The sequence below is a fragment of the Merops nubicus genome, unplaced genomic scaffold (assembly GCF_000691845.1).
Source record: "Merops nubicus isolate BGI_N331 unplaced genomic scaffold, ASM69184v1 scaffold4937, whole genome shotgun sequence".
Classification (NCBI taxonomy): Eukaryota; Metazoa; Chordata; class Aves; order Coraciiformes; family Meropidae; genus Merops; species Merops nubicus.
The window spans coordinates 17,409-32,733 of record NW_008622172.1 but is presented as its reverse complement, the minus strand read 5'-3'; the positions used below and the strand labels follow the sequence as shown (position 1 = coordinate 32,733).

The following is a 15,325-nucleotide window of genomic DNA, read 5'->3' as shown; positions in this document are numbered from 1 at the left end:
GAAAAGAAGGCTCTGGAAGGATCTTATCACTGTATGTAAATGTCTTATAGGAGGGAGTAAAGAAGCCAGAGCCAGACTCTTCTCAATGATATCCAGTAACAGGACAGAAGGGAAGAAGCACAAAATGAAATACAGGAAATTCCATGTAAACATAAGAAAAAAAACCTTTTAGTGTGAGGGTGGTCAAACACTGGAATAGATTGCTTCAGGAGTTTGTGGAGTCTCCATTCTTGGACATATTCAGAATCCAACTGGATATGGCTCTGACCATATTGCTGTAGTTGACCCTGCTCTGAGTATCTGGTTGGAGCAGACAATCTTCAGGGGTGCCTTTCCAACCTCACCAATTCTGTGAAAACTTTTTAGTTGGGCCATGGTCATCCAGCTGCATCCAAGTTGGCTCCCAGGTTTAGTTTATGCTTGTTTCAGGTCATTTTCACAAGCAAATTTTCCTCCATCAGTGAAGGCGAGAAACTAGCCCAGATTGTCATGGGGTCTTCATAGCTCAGTCTGTGCTCCACAAAACAGCTGAAAGGGAAGAAGCAATTCTTCTGAGTGTTTATGCACTTGATACAACAGGAAATTCCAGAGAAAAACACCACCTAATGTGGATAAAAAGATGTTGAGTAATCACATAGGAACCAAGTCTTGTCAATGGAGGAGAACTCATAAAGGTGCAAGAAGTAGAAGGAAGGAGAAAGAGGGTTGCAGAAGCGGAGTCAGGAAGAGAGAGCGATGCTCCAAATACAGTGGACAATAAGAAGCTGGTGCCAAAATGAAAGACTGCTTTACTTACAAGGCTTTGTCTCTCCATAAAGTAGTAGTCAAATACTTTGTCGAATTCTGGTCATCATATTTCATAAATACTCCAAGTTCTATATCAATGATGCCAAGAGCTCAGCAGGATTCAAAATAGTGTGTGGAAAATATTTATATCCGCTGTAGTAAAAGTCGCAGCCATTAAAATTCTTTCAAAGGACATGCACCTTCCCATGTCAGCATTCATGCCAGTTCCTGACAAATTTAGGCAGATACTTTTCCAGTGGACATACCAACACTTAACCATCATTTCAAAGCAGTGTGCACAGAGTGGGAGATTGTCCAGGTCAGAAGAGCACAGTGAGACACACAACTGGTCAGATGTAGCATGTCAGTGCCTGCCTGGCTTCCAGGTGAGATGAACGCACCAACTAGAAGTCAAAGTATGAGCTGTATGTTGTAACAATTTTTAATCATTCTGAACCAGGGAAGGTAGTGCCTGATATAATCTAATAATATTTTATAAATGCAAGCAACTATAAGTGAAATACAGAGAACTGACAGACAGATACATTTTGTTTTGCCTGCACATCTTTGGATTTGCTGAAGTGCTTAATGAGACCTATATAAATATTTTACTAGACAGCCAATTAAACAATGACTGGTATAGGTTCCTACTGCAGTTGCATGATGTAGTGAAAAAGCAAAGTGAGTTGTTCTGGGTTTTCTGAGCTCTACAGTGATAGGAAATCAATTAGGTGAAGTGCAAAGATGTTCCTATTGTTGCTCCTATTCTTGATGTTTGATGGGAAGGCACAGCCATTCCTTTGATGCCATCAGAGACCTCTACCAGCCTGGTCTCAACATAGGCCTGGAAATCCTCTCAAGACACCCACATTTGTTGCTGGGCTTGGTGAGCAGAGGCAAGGTTTTAAAACACAGACAGCCCATAAACCTCCTCCTGCTTCAAACTCACTGTTCTCCTGTGTCAGAGAGAAATATGAGAAACAACTGTATGTGTCTTTCTGCATGTCTAACTCTGCTTCTCCATCTGAGTATGCTCTCTTCCTGTTTCAGCATCATGCTGTATTATGTGTTTGTCCTGTGGACACATACAGGTCCCAGGGTTGCTGTACTCTTTACCAAAAGAAACCATCTTTGCCTTAGGAAATCAGTGCTCTGTACTTTTTCTCAGCTTATTTTGCATAATGCTTTTTGGTATAAACGTGGTTTTTAATACTTTCATTTTTTATATCATTTCAGAGAAAGAATGAATTCTATGCTCTTTCTTCCCATGTGTCCTTCGAAGTTAAAAGCATGCCATATAAAGTACAGCCAGCAAAGCTCCCCAAGGGAAGCATAGCAGTGAGTAACTGAAAATTAGATCTTTGTGTGAAGCACATGTATTGGGTCATTCTGATCACAGCTGGGAAAGTTTTTAAAGATTAAAATATTGAGATCAGTCTTTCCTGTGTTTCTAGTGTAAATTCCTGAAATAATACCTAAAGGAAATGCTTTTATTGCTTTCTGTGGAAATTGCTGATATGTAATACATGATTTCATTTTTAAATTATTTCTTGCTACATTAATGTGCAGAGTGCTTTATTGCAATCAGGATGGATTTTTTCACTCAGAAGAAAACCATAAAACTGTGAAAGCAAGTGTCCAATAACCTTGTTTGGGGTAAAAAAAAAAAAAAATCTGGAGGAAATTCTTGTGAAAAATCCAAAATCTTGTTTCTGTCAGGTTTAGAGGTCTCACTGTTCTTCCAGTCAGCAGGTCTCTCACACAAGCTTCTGGATTATCTATGGCAACTCCTTTCTTACTTGTATTAAGCCTCTTTGATACCTTTATTTTCAAAGAGATCTGCATGCCACTCTAAAGTTTCCAACTCACAGCCCATAAGGTACAAGATATGAAATTACCAGATAATTGCCACAGTTGTGATAGAGAGATACTAAAGTACTTGCCTTATTTGCAGAGCAAGATTTGTATGGCCCTGGAATATTATATGAAAAACTAACCTTGGAGGCATAAATTTTATGTAATTGTTTGCTGATGCCAAAGCATTAAGTTTGGGGAGCAATTTAAAGGAATTTGCTTCTTGTGGTATCTGATACCATGGTTAAAATTCACTCTATTTTGTCATTGCTCATAGAAAAAAGTAAAATTTGCAAAATTTTACGCTCCTTCTAAAGTGTAAACTCAGTACAATGTTTTCCAAATTAAATCATGGTACAAATACATCATATTGGTCTGATGAGATGGCGTAGTAGGGAGCAGAATATTTTCTTATCACCATAATAATACACTTTTCAGCTTCCTTTGAATATGTTTTAGAGAGTACCAGCTGTAAAGTTTTGTTTTTTGAACAAGCACAGATTGAGTGTTGATTGATAGCTTCTCTGGGAAGACACAAGGTGAAACCTTGGTCCTGTATGCTCAGTGATCAACCTCTGACATCAGGAGAACCATGATTTCACCAGAGAGATCTCTTGCCTAACGCAGTATCTATCCAGAAGGGTTCAAAGGCTCCAAGCCAACAGATAAGACTCAGGCTCTTTTTGTTTTCTTGCAGCATGTGTTCCATACCAGAAACACATGTTCTGCAGAACTCTGGTGATAGTGGTGCCTTCATCTGCACTGAAGTGCTTTATCCCAGGTGATAGCCTGCTGTACTCAAAAAGTGTCAGACGATCTACCAAACTGATCAGATAAGCATTTTATTGTCTTACTCCAGCCAGTATAATGCCTGTTATTTGCTGCAGATGATTTACAGCAAAATGCCTGTAATGGCAACTGTAAAATGTTGAAAAATGATAGCGCTTTTATGTCGTTTCATATCTGGACATGGCAGTGGATGCTTGCCAGCTCTACAGCCTGATGTGTTATGTGCACAGGCTCTTTTGATGTTCCACTTGTAAGAAGAAATATTTGCTTGAAGTTGGGCAATGCTTAATATTTTTGCTCCTTCTGAAAAGGATCACTGGTTGTGTTTTAAAAGTTTCCAAAGATTTATTTGGAAGTTTATGGCTTTTTTTATTTCAGACAGTGCAAGGGTGGAAGTGGAATACAGATCTTAATATTTTTAAATTAATTTTCAAAAGTATATGTATCTAATAATCAGCTAACACTTTACAGTTTATATAATGAAGATAATATATTCTAAAAGAATAGAGCATATGTCCTTAATTTAACTCATACAGTGTCAGGTTCCAATTATGCAGGCTGATATGTATATTTAATTTTAATGGCATGAATAATCCCATACACATCAGTAACCTATGTAGTCATAATTGCAGCAGTTAGCTCTTTACTCACATCATCATGGAATATAGGTCTGTATATTGACAGAGAGTCACGATACCTAGGTGTGTAAAGGTAAGAAAATGTGAATTTTTCATACCAAAACATTAGAGTGAAAATGGCATCAAATAGCTTGGAATTTAGTGGAGCTTAAAATCCACTGATCAATAAAAGTATTCCTACTAATTTTGATAGGCTTGCAGTTACAACTATATATTGTACAACTGCTTGATTTTACATCCTAACATTCGAGAAAAAACTGTCTTTTTTTCTTAAAGATATTATTATGGTAAATAATACTACCTTATTTGATTCACTTCTTGTGTAAGTTGAAAGTGCTTTTTATTATAAAAAGTACAGAGTTAGATCAACTAGTACTTTGTTCCATTTTAATTTATGATTCTTGAGCCACTTTTGGAGTTTAATAAAAAAATTATTGATTTTCTTGACATGTGATGGGTCTTCAGAGGGGATTTCTTTAGTCGAATCTGTTTGACCAGTGTCCTACAGCGAGTAAAACTGGTTTCAGAGTAAGGCTTATATCTTTTTTTTTTAGCAACTATACAGTGATAATACTTGCATTTTAAGTATGCTTATATTCCTTATGAAATATATTTGCACATTTTTAAACTGTTACCATAAATGTCAATACTACTTATGACTCCAAGCTCAAGAGAGGTTTTACATTTTATTTTGAGCATTTTTTCAGAGTATACAAGAACATCATGCTGCAAAGGTTAGATGGAACATGTAGGACTACTAAAGAGTTCCTGTTCCCCAGTTTCTGTAAGCAAAATTACTAAACTTTTGAGGAAGATTTTCATGGGCTCTAAAAGTGGTAGCATTAGAATGATAATGAATTTAGCTACCGTTTCTTAAAGTAGCAGATTAAATCATGGAGAAGTTATTTTTATTTTATTAAAGTGTGTCTTTTAAAGGACACGAGGGAAAAAAAAAGAGCTTTGTGAACATACCACCAGCAGGCACTGAGTTCTGACCATAGATGCTGGATAATTGCACTAGTAAAGCCTAATTCAAATCTGTCCAAAAGGGACTGCTGATGAACTGGCTGCTTAATACATATGGCCCTCTCTGCATTATGCTACCTTCCAGTGGAATCAAAGAGAATTTTAAAGCTACACTGAGCAGCATCAAAATCAGGAGCAAAACCCAAGATATGCAAACCCACTAATATTCTTATATACTTACAGTGTGCTTAACTGTGGCACATATTAAAAAAAAAAAAAGGAAAATAAAAACCCACCCATAGAAGTACTTTCATGAGCAACAAGGGACTTATGGAACAACAACAGTGATTCCGAAGTTAAGACTATCAGCCAGCACTTGTGCTGAGACTAGCTTGAATTTCATTTCCAATAGCTGACAAAGGCTCTGTCTGTAACTCTCTGGTTGGCTTCAAGCACCTCATCTCGGTGCTTGAGCCAGGTGGCAATCCTTCTCACCCCTGTGCATACAAAACATGTGAGACCTTCAGCAGAGCAAAAGGCTAAAAGTCAGAAGGCTCCTCTCAAATCTCTTGAAGTGTGCTTTTCACTAGCCTGACAGGGAAGCAGCTACTGATGTCACTGTTCAGTACCAGGAAATCTTCCTAGTCCTGAAGAGAAAGGAACACCAACATGCATCTAAAGTACAGTGCCAACATGTAACACTTGTGTAAAAATTCCATTCCCTCATATTTGCCACCTTAGATAAAACCAGATAAATCCACCCCCAAACATTCCCTGGCTCTGATCCTGCAGTACTAAACCTACCACATGGAGAAGAACAAAATTCCAAGCTCAGTAATGCAAACTTTTCTTAAATCAAAATCACATGTAAAACTGTTGTGGACAGCATTGGGCAGAGGAGGGACAGTCTTCTGTGGAAATGGTGAAATGATGCAGGCAGAACTGAAGGATGCTTTGATTATTTCTTCCCCTCCAGGTTCTGCTTCAGCTCTGTGAGTCTTCAAGACTTGCAGTGTCCAACTGTTCAGTAGAAATTGCATTAGTAGCCTTGCAAGCCTTTATAAAGAGTACAAAAGGAGGTGGCCTAGGGGCATCATATTCTCCTGTAATGCACACAGACAGGAGTGAGACTGATGACTACATACAATCCCCTGCTCAGGATATAAATCTCAAGCACTTAGCACAAACTTTCCATTGCTTCAAAAACCTAAAACGAAGGATTCATGGGAAGACGGTGTGAGTGACAGTGTGATGGTTTTAAGATTTAAGCAGGCAACTCTTTCATTAGCCCTTGGCCTTACTTCCGCTAGAAGACAGATGTGGCAGCTTTGCAGCAGCATTCTGCTTGATACAGGATAGACCTGAATTCTGCTGTTTTACTCATTGCTGATAATCTAAGGATTACAAACATGGTGCTCTGCACTTCTGTAAGATTACAGTTTCTTTGTATTTCAACATTTGTCAGGCTCCAGCTGAGCTACTGAAATTGCACTGGAAGTTGCACTGCACTGTCTGTAAAGGCAGAAGGACAGAGGGAGAGAGGATTACAAACCCATGCAGGGTGAGCAAGGCTGAGCAGTGCTACACCAGTCATAATTAGTTACAGGGTGTCCTCAGGGAGACCCAGATATCCTTATTTGGATCCATACGGATAGGTGCTCTATAGATATCACAAGAACTAGGTTGCCTTGTTTTTACAGGCTAAGAGGAAAGAAAACACAATGTGCAAATGCAGCAAACATCTAGGAGGTGGTGCATAAAAGAAGACATGGAATGACTACATAGGTCTTACTTTGTATTTGCATACACTACCGTCAGCTTTATCAATAGCCTAATGAAATCCATCGTCCCTAGTGAAATTCAGAAGGATCTTAGACATGCTTTGAGGTCTGGATTGACCCTACCTAATTTTGATCTCCAAGATGGAGCACATTAATTAAAAGTGTAGTTGCTGTGCTCCTGTGCAGTCAGTAGGCAGCCCTATGAGCTCTTCAGGACCTAGACAACAGCAGCTCAGTTCCCCTCTGTCTGGATCACCTATGGTGCTGAAGTAGTTGTCTTAGATTGGATGAAAGTGGACTTGGTGCCCTAAGGTACTATCTTAAGAAATCTGTAAACAAAAATTCCTTCCTACAGAAGTAATTGCCCACTCTGATAATTTCCATATCCAGAGCTGGCTCGCAGCTCACCAAAATCTTTTTGTTCTGTTTTGCTGATGTTTTAGAGTCCAGCCCAAAGCAATAATGCTGACTCAGTTTCCTTTTGCATTTATGTCGTTCACATAATGTCACCTAGGAAGTTGAGTCAAACTATCAATACCAGAAATGGCTAAATCAATTTTTTTGCAAGCAAATGGCTCTTCCCTCACTTTTTATCTTATTGTAAAATAAAGTCAGTAATTTTGTCACGCTTGAGAGGACAGAAAGCGCTGCTCGGGTTTGCTTTTTGCTGTTGTTTACAAGTATTTGTTAAAGTGATCGGAAAGTGGTCTGTCACTTTACTGCTCCAGCTCCCCAGCAACATGGTTAGACAAGTGATAGTGATGGGACAGAAACTGTTGTGAAGTTCAAACCTTTCATAGGTAAGGTACCTTCGCTGTATGTTGATAATGTCAGATCCTTTTCAAACAGTAACTAAAAAATGGTATCTTCTTGCATGTGGTACAACGGTTAGCCAACAGAGGAAGTGCACAGTGTGGATGAGTTGGCCTTTTTTAAACAATCTGATTTTTGCTGTCCTGGGGCCCACTGAATTATCATCAGCACTTCTCAGGTCTTGTGCTATATGTCATCCTGTCTTCAAGGCTTGCCTCAGGGCAGCATTCATGAGGATTCTCAAGTAGTAGAAGGGAGATGCTTTCTTCTGTGGCAGCTGAGCTCATTACTTGCTGCAGGCTTCATTCAGCCCATCATGACTGTATCCCTTCTGATTTCCGTGGCCAGATGAGCCTTGTACTTGCATTCATCTTTTTCCTTAACTGGCTTTCCTCTGGGAGAAATCTCTGCAAACAGTTCAAATGACCTTTTTGTCATTTTCTCTGACCTTAAATTTTAATGCCAGATACAGTACCACTCTGAGACACAAGGAGAGCCATTCAGAAACATTCTGTCCATATTAAATGAGCGCTACTATTGCTGAACTTAATGATACAGACAGCCTATGGAGTTCGGCAGTGGTTAAGCAGCAACCCAAAGAGGAGGCTGGGGAAGGGAATGGTATCCCTGCAGTGGCATAGTTGATCACTTGATCACATCAGCAAGATATCTCTTGGGACCCAGGGGTAGGATTTCATAGTTTTTTTTACTAATTTTCTTTGCCTTGAATATTTTTATCTTAATTTAATTGGCTAACGTGTTTATTCTTTGTATACGCTATCTTTCTGAAGTCTTTTGGAGTATGCAGCTGCACCAGAGAAGTATATTAGCTGAATGTGTTTGTCACATCAGTGGTGGTATAGCCAACACTGCAAATACTTAATCTTTTGGTTACAGTTCAATGTTAAAGTGCTAGCCCCAGAAGGACTGGGCAGTGTCTTGGAATTTTCTGTGTAAGCTTTGGTAGAAGTCAAGTGGTATTCCACATAGAAAGTTTGTCCCTAATTTTATTTATGTTCTGTGTCCCATAACAGTGAGAGATAATACAAAAAAAAATCTGTGCATAAGTAGAACTCACCAGACTGCCATCTCTCCAAGCACTATGTCAGAGTAGGGTACAAAATGGACTATTCCAAAGTGTCTTCCAGTTAACCATGACGGTAGCTGGGAGGCAGATCTGCTGGTCCTTGCAAAATGAAAGGTCTAGGAAAGAATGCTGATCATGAGAAAGAGTTAGAGAGAAAAGGGTTACATATTGCAGAAAGGCTGAAATTTGCCATCTTCAAGGAGAAAAGTGGGAGGCACAGAAATTTAATTAATTTTGAACTGGACTACAGATTTGTAGCCGGTTTTCAAACTTAGGATGCTGTTCCATTAATGAACAAATTAGCATTGTGCTAAAATTAAGGGGCCCCAGCCAGTGAGTAAATAGCAAAAAGCCAAGCAGAAAGAGAATTTGCAATGAGCGCAGATCAGGAAATCGGCAATAGCCAAGAAGCTTACTAAGAAGAGTAGATTTCCTAGCTGTACCCTTTCCTAGCACTGAAGAAGAATATCACTTTAGGGTTTGTGTAATCAGTTTGCTTTTCAGACCAGTTTCATACTGTCATGAAGAAAATAACTTTCATCTGTCACATACTTGCCCCATTAAGGGAGACTAGGAGTAAACAAGAGAGGTCCAACAGAAAACCCCAGGGAGAAATAACTTCCTAGGCTAACAATAAAGAGGAAAGTTTGACAAAATAAACCAGAACTGAAGGGATGTGAGTGTTGCTGAGGAGCTAAGGAAAGCTCAAACTCATTCCTTCCCACTTGTGAGCAGCAGGGAGAGAGCAAATATTTAGTGAGATTGACAAGGAGCCTTCCACGCAGAGTCTGAGAGTGTAGGAGAAATCTGGTACAAGGTATAGCAGGGAGAGTGAGGAAAAGGTTATTTATGTGGATGGCTCCAGAAGAAATACAGAAGGGTTACTTTTTGTCAAGATGAATGTCTGAAGAGAGGAGTTTGCCAAGCCAGTTGAAACCCTTGATAGCTCATGTTAGCCACACCTGCTGCTTTCTAGAGGCTCAGGCACAGAAAGAGAGCGCTTGGTGCTCGTCTGCCCTGTAGGGAGTGGTCCAAACGCTCAGCTTCTCCCACGGCCTCTTAGCACAGGGGCAATCCACTCTGCTTCGCTTCTGGGGTAGGACTGCTCAGCTGAAGCTCAAGTCATAGGGAAAAATGTATACTGCTGCATCAGCAGAAAATAAAATAAGAATAATGTAGCCGGTATCTATTGTGGTTTGAATTACAAGTTTGGGCTGAAGTCAACCACTGTTTCAGAGTAATTCATCATAAGTCAGTTATACTGGCCTAGGCAGTACCAGCCTACATAGGAGTAGAACTTTGCTCCTTGACCCTTCCTGAAGCATCTGTACAGAAGGGTATTTTTTGCTACCCTGTGTTACGTGAAAATGTTTCGTATGTCTGATGCAACAAGAAATTTGTATATGTGCAAATCCCATTTCTAGTGATTATCATGAACAAGTGGAAAGGAACTCTCAATAAATGAAGCCAACATGGGAGAATTCCAAGTAATGTGGATTTCTTATCTGCAAAATACTGTTGAAGTGAATGCATATAATCTCTGTTATTTACTGTCAGATTTGCATTACTTACTTCATTTTTATTCATTTAATGTATCGTTCTCATTTCAGATCCGAACATCTGTCATTTGGTCCACTCCAAATGTCTCCTTTGTAATCCCTTTATGGGTTATAATACTAGCAATACTTCTTGGACTACTGGTACTAGCTATGTTGACCCTTGCTTTATGGAAGGTATGCTGCATTACTACTGTTATTGTTGCCTTATTATTTATTATTATTTTAAAAACCTTGAAAGCTACTAGAAGATACTAACAGGTAAGAAAAAGAGAGGCTGGAATGTTGTGATCTTCAACAGTTTGAAGCAAAAGCAATAATACACGTTACTTTTTTGTTTTGGCATTTCTGTCATGCTAGTCAGGTCACTGACCTTTATGCAGAGAACTTGTTTTCAGAGTCATCCTTTATTATTAAAGTCTGACTCTGAATGGGCATAGAGAGTTTGGCTCTGTTTCCCAAGACCTGTGATCTTCTTTTTCAGGATGTTTAGGTTCAAAAAGAAGTGACTTTAACTTTGTTTTCTCTGAATACTTCAGGAATTTCCAGTTTTTGTCAGCATATAACAACACTTGTAGCTTTGAGACTTACTTTTTGGAATATTTCCTTTTATATTAGTATGTCATATCTTCAGTTTTTAAAGTTTTCTAGTTCTCTGTTGGTAGTTACACTCTCTTGACAAGTTTTAAGACCAGTGACTGGAAACTGCTATATTACAGGGAGCCTACTTTGCTTTTGGCCATCCTCTCAGTTTCCATTATAATAAAATTAATATAATTTCTTAAGTTAGCATATGGCTCATCTGCCTTTAGCTACCTGAAGGTTGTGGGTTAGGTGTCCAGCCTATTCTAACTTCGCATATTCACCTAAAGCAAAAAGCTATGTCTAAAACATGGGAGGATGAGAGGAATTACCTTTTGTTGGTACTCTCTTTTGATCTCTTGTGAAGCCTACGGAACTTTCAACCTTTGGACCAAAAGGGTAACTTTCAGGCAGCTAAACGTTAGGTCACAACACTGTCCTGTGCACATTTCCCAACACATGTTCCACCTCTGTTACTGTTACTAATTTGGAACCAAATGCCTTGCACCTAAAACTTTCATTTTTCATAGGGAACAATTTCAACAGAAATAAAATCTGCATGAGAGCTTCTATGTTTCACAACCTTCTATGGCTATCTGTATCTGACCTTTTGGGTTGACTGAGTGAAGAATCAAATGGCAGCTGAGTCTTCCTGTGGTTGTCTTACACCATTGTTTCTGTTGATTGTTTCCTGCAGTGTGGCTTCTTTGACAGAGCTAGACCTCCTCAAAATGACATGGCTGACAGGGAACAACTGACAAATAACAAGAATACTGATGCATAGAGGAAGAGAATGACAGTTGAAGACAGAATCCTGCCTGAGACTAGAATCACAATGAGGATTAAATGAAGGATTCCTTCCACTAGTCTTCGTCTGTACCTGCAAGTGACATGGTGTCATATTCTGATCTATGCAATGTTCTGAGAACGTGCCACATGATGGCCATCCTTACCAAAGAAAGCAGCTTTACCACTGCCTTACAAACATACTCACCACTGAACAGAATGTTTATCCCATATTCCAGTCCACGTTCCAGCAGGCACTTTTGAACATATGTGGTACACTGAGATGCTTCCAGAACAAGCCCAAATCTCCCAAGGAGAGAACACCTGCATTGCTGTATTGTCTAGAAGATGAACCAGAACGAAACTTCTAAACACTACTGTATCACACGGAATACCTTTGACACCTCCCTAAAAACAAGAACTGTTACAAAATTATGGCTCAGGGAGACAAGCAATATATAGGTACTGTGAAAGTACTTCTGAAAAACAAAGGTAGTCTATAAAGAACTTTATAGATGGGGCACAATTATTTATTTTTCCACTTTTTTCAGTATAAGTATCTGATATAACCATCAACTTAGATTTTGAGAGGAGAAAGTGAAAAAATAGAAATCATGTACTTACCTTGCTTGTAAATAAATGTGAACCCATTGTAGTCACAAAACACATCTCTCTTGGCCCCAGGGTGTTTTGCAAAGCAGAAGATCTATGCAGCATTTGGCAAGATGAGACATATGATAAATAAGTACATGCTGTATCTCTTTCAACCTGGAGCTGGCAAGTATCACACCCAGATAACTAAATCTTCCAGTATAGAACAGGGGATGGGTTACCCTCTCCTCACATTGCTGATGGCTGACACCCATGCAGCTGACAGGATACAGTCTTGTGTCAGCCACTGATTTAAGTTACTACAGCCACATTACTGGTAGCAACAGGGCTTGGGGGTTTGGGGCTAAGGTAGAATTTCTTTGCCATTGCTGTGTTACTTTGTTGAAACAGCCCCTTAAAAAGGAATGGCTACAGCCATTGTGTCTTCTGTTTAATTTGTGTTATAGACCCTAACACTGTTCACCTAAAGAAACCTTTGCTTTTTTTTTTTTTTTTTTTTTGTTTTGCAGTCTACAAGCTGGCAGCATATTTAGTGTGAATTTCAGCAAAGTTTAGGGCTGAATGTAATGATTCCTTAAGCAAAGTCTTGCAGAGAAGGTGGGCAAGATTTGTGTTTATGCAGAAAAACAGGATGCCAGCCGGCCAAGCACAAACAAAAAGAAGGATAGATACTTTGAGGTAAAGAGTAAAAATATACATTTAGGATTTTTTTTTTTTTTTTGGGTTGAGGATTCTGCAGAAGAGAGGTTTCATCAGCAGCAAATGACCATTATCTAAGCAGGAGATCTCTAAGCCCAGATCTGTGCAAATTTGTGCCTGAAAACTGAGTCTTCCAGTGCTGCCTCTGAGTGTGAAATTAGCTATAGTCTAAACTTCAGGAGGAGTTGTTCATTTTCTGAAACATACACCGTATTCTCCTTCTCCTGAGCTCCTTTTCTTTCCAATCCAGTTCAGCTTCTTAATCAGCAAATGGCCTCATCCGCTCTGCCACTTCTTGGCTCCTTTTAAATAACTGTTCTTCTGCTGCCTAAGACTTTGGGACAGGGTCAGCCTGACAAGAGATTTACTATTTCTTGCATGCAGGCTGACCTGTGAAATCCAAGCAGGAGCTAGGAAACCTGAGCTAGTGTGGTTCATCTCCAAATCTAAAGCAACTGTGCAAAAAGACCTTTATGGAGTCTTTAGCTTATCAGATGCAGTGTGCCTGTGATACTTAATGAGAGGAGAGACATACCTCAGGAGATGGAGGTGTTTCACCTCTGTTTTATGAGGATGGGGAAGCCTGACCACTTCCCAGTCCCGCAGAAAACCATTAAAAGACCCTTTCCCCAAAATGGGCTTCAGCTGACCGCTTGTAGATTATAGAGATCAGCTGATAAATGCCATCACAAAGCAAGCCTGACACATATTTGCACACCTCTGTATCCCATACATTCCAGGCAAAGTCATCATCTGATGGAAATACAGTGAGCTTCTGGCTTTTGTAAATAGTGAATTGTTGTGTGTAGCAGCTTCTGAAATAAGATCAGCTAGCTCATTGCAGTCACATCAGCTGCACAACTCTTACTCTGATGAAATAGCACCATAAGGAGATACTGAACATAGGACTTCTGTATGTGCAATACTTCATTACTTATATACCTGAAGCATGTTTACACTGGCATTTGTTGTTGTTTTTTAAACTTTTTAATATACTGTTTAATTATTACAATAAAGAAAAGGATAACAGAAAACAAAACAAAATACAGCTCTATTCGGTATTTCTTGCAATGTGTTTTCTATCCTTCCTTTCTCTTGAGGATGGGACTAAGTGACCTAATGAGTTCTTCAAGTTGTAACATCTATAGTTCACTTTTGAGCAGTTACTCTCCATTTTAATGATGGGCAAAACATGTTCAGATACTAAATATAAACCAAAAAGAACCTCAGTGACTGCTGGGCCTGGCTGTAAGCCATTGGCTGCAGCTGCATAATGTCACTGGAAACCAAATTTGAGGCACATGATCTGACAAATGGTTACTTTGAGCAATACTTTGTTTTATATTTCTACATCCTTGTAGATTAAACTTCCCCCATGGAAATGTCTGGAGCCGTGTGCTGTCAAGGTCTGTAGTCTTGGGTCCCAGCGTTTCTGGATAGCTTTGGCTGCAAATTGCAAACAGCTTTGCAAAGAAGATTTCTGGGTTTAAGTGCTTGCCAAGAGTGTTTATCCCCTGGGGAGATTGTATCCTGGATGTGGATGCTAGCAGGCAGTTGACATAATCTTTCCCCCAAGTATTTTAGTAATGTGCTGCATGATAACCTCTGGCACTTCCCTACAGGACTGAACTTTTGTTTTGGTGATGTCGGCCTTGCAATGAATTACTACATGCAGCTTTCTGTAAAAGTAATTCAGCCTTACACTTCCAAATGTATGCAGTGAACTGCTTATTGCTGAGAATACAGGAGCAGTTTGGAGAGCTGAAAAAACAGGAGGTTACTTTATAAATTAAAGCCTTTTAAAACTGTTTATTGCTGTGACCACCATAGCGGTCTAGTGAGAGAGATACTCATCCGTTATTTCAAATGCTTCTTGCTAAGTTTGAGAAAGACTGTCAAGTTATTTCATTCGTGCAGCAGACTTTTTTAAGAGTCTCGAGTGTCAAGTGACATTTTCTGGTTTATGAAAATTTCAGAATTTACATAACAGGGACTAGTAGCTTTGAATATGTTGCCACTTACGGATTTAATCTTTAGAGGTATTTAGCAAATACAGTTTTCATTGAACCGCTAGGTTGTTAACAAGAATTTTTCGTGTTGCCATTCTGTAACTCATGTACAATTTTTTCTGTCTTCTACTTTTTTTGCCCTGACAGCTCTTAGCGGTTTCCCACATTAGACATCTCTTGAAAACAGCACTGAATTTTCCTACCTTTTAGCTGCGATTTTTTTCATCCATTAGCAAGTTTTGTCTGGTAGGCATGGCATATATTAACTAAAAAGCATTTTAGGTACTGACAGAACACCTAGCAAATATACAGGGGACAGAAAGTCCTAACTGGCCATGACCTACAGTATTCCACTACATTGCAGCAA

The 15,325-nt window shown here is 39.3% G+C and overlaps 1 protein-coding gene across 1 annotated transcript; it reads left to right on the top strand.

Moving 5' to 3' along the window:
- Positions 1-2,028: 2,028 nt before the first annotated feature.
- LOC103777134 (integrin alpha-8-like) lies at positions 2,029-11,796 on the top strand. The gene is made up of 3 exons (XM_008944675.1): positions 2,029-2,124; positions 10,325-10,447; positions 11,550-11,796. Exons 1-3 carry the CDS (start codon positions 2,077-2,079, stop codon positions 11,634-11,636), a joined length of 258 nt encoding a protein of 85 aa, XP_008942923.1. The 5' UTR covers positions 2,029-2,076; the 3' UTR covers positions 11,637-11,796.
- Positions 11,797-15,325: the final 3,529 nt, after the last annotated feature.